The 6000-nt window shown below is 34.6% G+C and overlaps 1 protein-coding gene across 2 annotated transcripts in view; it reads right to left on the bottom strand.

Moving 5' to 3' along the window:
* LOC145284716 (uncharacterized) overlaps positions 1–6000 on the bottom strand; it is a 242171-nt gene that overhangs the window by 698 nt on the left and 235473 nt on the right. For both annotated transcript variants that reach the window (XM_080133631.1, XM_080133632.1), the window contains 2 exons: positions 3973–4083; positions 1–676 (listed from right to left, as the gene is read on the bottom strand). The exon at positions 1–676 is cut by the window's left edge and continues 698 nt beyond it. In XM_080133631.1, the coding sequence (XP_079989757.1) occupies positions 20–676; positions 3973–4083 (768 nt within the window). In that variant the 3' untranslated portion in view covers positions 1–19. The remainder of the gene's footprint in view (positions 677–3972; positions 4084–6000) is intronic.

Genomic DNA, 6000 nt, shown 5'->3' with positions numbered 1-6000 from the left:
GGGTGGTAGGCAAAGTCAACTATTCTGATAAAGGAGGAGGGGGTGGTGGAGGTGGTGGAGGGTGTCGTGCAATTGTAGAAGGTCTGTCCTCTTGAGTAACAGATTCTTTTGAGGGTTTTCCATCTGAAGAAGAAGGGAGAAGAGGAGGAGGTGGAGGAGGAGGTAAAGTAGATGTACTTGGTTCATGGTTGACTAAGTAAGTCGACCTTTCCACAGAAACATTTGATGTCTGTTGTGGCTGGCAGTCTTTATTTTCATTATCATCGTTATTATTCATACTACCACTACTATTACCGCTATTGCTACTGCTACTATTACAACTAGTGCTACTCAAAACTGTGTTATTTGTCACAGCTGAACTAACAGATGTAGTTGAAGGAACGGTTAGAGCAAGTGAGGGATTTTGAGAATTTTGCTGTTGCTGCATTTGTGGTGCAGTATGTTGCAGCTGCATCTGATGTCCAGGAAGTTGAATTGGTGACTGAGAATTGGATGATTGAGGTTGGGCTTGAGCTTGAGCCCATTTTGGCAAAATTCTTCGCCGAGCATTGGTAAACCAATAATTTATTTGGTTGATGGTCAAACCAGTTTGTTTGATTAGCATGGCTTTCTCATCGTCATTGGGATACGGGTTATCTTTATGGTTGCGCAACCATTCCAGCATAATTGCTACAGCCTGCAGAGAGAGAGAAACACAAAGTTTTTAATATCAAACAAAAATTACGAGCATTATTATTATTAGTCAAAATCTGAGGGAATAAACTTGATAAATTAAAGCTTTTCTTCATTTCAGCTGAATGAAGCTTTAAAAGTCACTAGAGACTTAGTTTTTACCATCGAAAAATCCATTTACATTGACAAATGAAGAAAATTATTTGAAACAATTAGGAAGTCAAAATGGCAACTTCATCTTAACTAAATTGACACAAATATTTTCAGTGATTTTTGAAACACTATCAAATAGTTCTGAATAACTAAGAAGTTGGATCAAATATTAAAAAGATCATTCAATGGGTAAGCGACCAGCCTTAAAATCTGCAATTCCATTTTTCACTCTAAAGAGACAAAATTATAATATCAGTGGCCAAGGCATTTTTGAATACATGAAAAATAAAAATAACATCTTATTATTAGGTTTTAATAATTTCTTATAGTTGTTTTCATTTTAATACAAATTATGGTACTAGTGCAGAGAATGATCCGGACATAAATAATAACGTTATTATTTAAAAAGCCATTCTTAACATGGGGAGAGGAGGGTGTTTTGTACCTATTCTATACTTCAACCTTACAATTGAATAAAAAAAACATATAAAACTTTAATTAAACTTGGAAAGACAATTTAAAAAATAGCGCGGATCATTCTCTGCACTAGCACCAAATTATTAATAAATAAAATTTAACTGTACATTTTTTTAGTTAAATAGTGAATTGCTGAATCAAAATATCTAAGTTTTGCAATTGCATGTTGAGTAATTTATGAGTCTAGCTGTTTGTTCATAATGAGCAAATTGAAAAAAAAAAAAAAAAACAAAAAAAACAACAACAAAAAACAGTGTGATTTACCATGTTTATCATTTTTTTTATTATTGTTGATAAAAAGTTCTAAATAATTACATGTATAAATAACCTTCATGAACTTGTAGATAAATCAATTTCTTTTTATTTGATGTATGGTTTGACAGGATGTTATAAGTTTATAATAATTTTACAAGTTTCTTACAAATGGAAGCTTCTTATAATGCTGTTGTGGCTGTAAGATCTTAAAAAGATGTGACTATTGCTACAGAGAAGCCTTGGCCTTCTGCCTTTTTTACTTTCCTAAATGGAAAATTCATCTTAAGGAAAAGCGATGTAGGGATTTGAAAAAAATCTGATGATAGAACTTCGAGGGATGGGTTTAGTAGGAAACAGATTTGCAAAATTCTGGTATCAGCAGAAGCTTACACACACAAACACAATCCACTAGCAACTTCCAGTTTAATAATGACCATCATCATCATCATGACGGGCTCCTTGCCCGGACCAATGTGACTCTCCCTCTCCAGAGTTTCCTGTCTTCCATCAGTTGCCTCAGATCTTCAGGTTCACAGTTGGCGTCGTGTGCTATTTGTTGGATGTACGTGGATCTAGGTCGTCTTCTGCTTGCGCGTCCGTGTCGTGGAGTCCATAGCAATACATCACTCACCAATTCATGCTTGCTCCTCAGACAATGACCGGCAAATCGTAGGCGTCTTTCTCTGATGGTATGATTGCCATAAAGTTGCTGCTTCGTGGAATGATTTTGCCAAGATATATTTAATATTGTTCTTAGCATACGGGTGTATGTGCCGTCTAGCTTTCTTTCCAATCTTTTGGTGAGTGTCCAGGTTGTAGCACTGTAAACAAGGACAGACTCTACCACTGCCCTGAAGAACTGCCTTTTCGGTTTGTCAGCCAGTCTCGAAGTCCATCCAATGCGCTCCATGCTTTTGAGATGCGAATTCCGATATCTCTCTCTGTGGAAGCTATGTTGCTGCCCAGATACGTAAACTCAGCGACTTCTTTCAGTGTTGATCCAACCAAAGGCCTGATCTCTCCTTTCACATTGAAAGTCATAAACTTTGTTTTATCCGCATTAATGTGGAGACCAATGTCATTTGCAGACTTTTCTAGCTTACGTAACAGTGTTTGTGCATCAGCAGTGTTGTTCGTGAACAAAGCAATATTGTCTGCGTAATCTGCATCAGTTATGTGTGCTGATTGATGACGCCTGTTTCTGGATTCATTTAGGGTGAAGCCTAGCATGTTGTGTATATCAACAGAGGTGCGAAGTACAAAGTCAAGACAGACAATGAAAAGAAAAGGGGCAAGAGTATCTCCTTGTAGAACCCCAGTGCGGATGTCGAAAAATTCATCTGGGGACCTGACCATCACGATAGTATTAATGACTTCATTTGGAATGCCATATGCTTTTAATATGCTGGCCATTTTTCCTCTATGTATGAAGTCGAATGCTTTGGAGAAATCTAGAAAGATCATGACTGCCTCAGTGTTTTTTGCTTTGACTCCTTCAATCAGTCTCCTAACAGTAAGCATTTGACTAGTAGTAGAGCGATTCTATCTAAATCCATTTTGGTTCTTTCTGAGCACTTCTTCGATCTTTGGTTGGATACGGTTGAGGAGCATGGCATTGTAGATTTTTGCTGCAATTGGAGTGAGTGTTATTCCTCTGTAGTTGCTTGGTATGCTTAGGTCACCCTTCTTGGGGAAGGAAAGTATGCATCTTTCCCTCCATACATGAATAACTTTTTGTTTATATACAGAATTGCATGAATTAAGAAGGATGTCATTGAAGCCACCTGTCTTCCATACTTCAGGAGGTATGTTATCTAAGCCTGCAGCTTTACGATTCTTGGTCTTCTTTAGTACATTTAGAAGTTCCTCCATTGTAAAATCACCTTCCTCAATATCGAGTTCCTGTACAACAATTGGCTGAATTGGTTGGTCTGTTACTTCTGGTTTGTTTCCGAGTAGCTTTTCAAAATGTGTTTTCCATTTTGAACATGCATTTTCCGGAGTGCTTGCCTTTAACTTAGCTTTGACGGGTCGTTTGCGCCCAGATATCTCATTTACTACTTGCCAAGCCAGATAAGATTGTTTGTTATCTGCTGCATTCTGGATTCGATTTATTTGTTCTTGAACATACTTCTGTTGTTCTGATAGGTACATCATACTAAGCTCTTGAAGTGCCTGCTTCCTTAATTTTGTATTCTGTTGAGTGGGGTATTTATGATGACCATAGGGTGAGTTGAAAATAATAATACTTGTAATCACAAATGGTGATCGTTCCTCTGTCATTTATCCTCTCATCTTGTTCCACTATAGTTTCATTCAAATAAAATAATGATGGAAGTATTTGATGCAAACAACCGATAATAAAAATGAACATAGAAATGCAACAAGAAGATGAAAAGAAGTAAAAAAATTTACCTCTTTTGGGAGACTTGGATGTTTTTTAGATTCAGACTTTGTGCTATGATTACTACTACTGCTAACAACACTTCCAGCATCACTTATGCTATCTGCTTGTTCTTTCAACACCTGTTAAAAAAAAAACAAAAAAAAAACTAATGAAAAAGTATTACATATGCATTATGTATGAAATATGAATTATATATTGCTAATGATGAAACGGGTGTGTTTGTTAATCTTGTCTGTTATATAATGTCAGACGCATAAGTCCACAGGGCAAAAGGAAGAAAAAGAGGGTTCAACTTAATTAAGAATGTAGTAATATTGAAAAAGAAAAAGAAAACATGTATTAGTAGGTTGCAGTTAAGATGTATGCAGACTGGCTGCAAGTGATATTTAACAAAGAGACTAAACAAGAAGTTGGAAATATGTCCGATTCGATTTGTCCATTTAAGAAAATAAATTTCTTCATATACAAGGTTCCCTGCTATGGTTAGGACTCAGCCAAGGTTGTCCAAATAGACAGTAGTTTTTTTTTTTTTTTTTTTTTTTTTTTTAAATCTTAATGGGTTGGAACAGATTAGTCTTTTAAAGTGAATGCTGACTAGTAGTCTTTCTAAAGTGGTCATGGTAATATCTATAAATATTTCAGCAGATGAGCAGAGGAGGTTACTCAGAGTTCACTCTCTGGGCATCTCATATTCAGTTTGATTTTCTAGGTCAGTTGAGTTTGTGTGCCTTTCAAAAGAATAAAAATTAGTACTTATTTTTAAACATCAGTTGTGACTTGAAGTTGGGGTCAGGATTGTTCTGTTGCAACACTGACTGAGCCCATCCAATTGACACTGCAACTTCTGACAGAAAGATGACTTTGGCACACACTGTTATTAATTTGACACTCATAGTCTTTAAATCAGTAATAAGTACATTTCTCCTACCTCCATCAAAATAAAAAGCTATTTTAAAATGATATTTTAATATTTTTGTTGTGATTTGTATAGTCAAAGAAATCGCTATTTAAATCCGACTATTAACGACGAAACCTGTCAGCATAGCATGCCTGCTGGCAGTAGATCACTTTTTTGCAAATAAGCGGTTGGGGTGTGTTCACATAAATACTCGAAGCGGAAGTTGTACCCGTCGACAAGTTGTTTTAGTTAATCAGGGAAAAGAATTGTCTTTGCTATGAAATTTAAATGCAACACGTACATCTTTCCAGTCAAAAGTTAGAATATCTCAAAATTGATGCTTTTTAGTACAAAGATAAGTAAAGATAGAAAATGTGTTCAAGCGCTGTTCAATAGCAAATATACTAATTTCTTCTGTCCTAAAATTTGAAAAGAATTGGATAAAAACTTTTTATGCAGGAGTTGATAGAAATCGGACAAGCATATATAAACATGAGAATTTTTGTGCGTTGTGGCACACACAAATCTGTAAACAAATGTTCGTCAACTAACTTACGAACATAAGGTATTCATTTTACTTTTGTTATTATTTAGAAAACAAGTTTTTTTATTATGAGCAGGTAGAGAATATTTAAAAAGAAAAAATGTCATTTGAAAAAGAATAACCGACAATGAACATTGCTTTTTTTTTTGTTGTTTTTGGTTTTCGAATCGCAAATTAGATATCTCAAAGTTAACGCATTGTAGTACAAAGATAAACATAGAAACTGTTCAAACACTATTTAATAGCAAAGATATTTTTTTTGTTCGAAAATTTGAAAAGAATTATATAAAATTAGAGAAGTTTTGTGTGCCGAGACACGCACACAATAAAAAATCTGTAAACAAAGTGTTCATCAACTAACTTATAATAAAAGTATTCATTTTATTTTTGTTATTATTTAGAAAACAAGTTTTTAATTATGGAAAGGAAAAGAATATTTAAAAAAATTAATTCTTTAAAAAAGAATGACTGACAATGACCATGCTTTTAAATGAGTTAAAACACAAACCACTTATCCAGTTAAGTAAAAGAATAACTTTTATTGGATTTGTTTTACAATCCATAGAGGTATGAAAAAGTGGCCAAAAAAAAACA

The sequence above is a fragment of the Euprymna scolopes genome, chromosome 9 (genome assembly GCF_053919585.1).
Source record: "Euprymna scolopes isolate OS-2025 chromosome 9, ASM5391958v1, whole genome shotgun sequence".
Classification (NCBI taxonomy): Eukaryota; Metazoa; Mollusca; class Cephalopoda; order Sepiida; family Sepiolidae; genus Euprymna; species Euprymna scolopes.
Note: the sequence above shows the minus strand (reverse complement) of the source record. Positions and strands in the feature narration are given on the sequence as shown.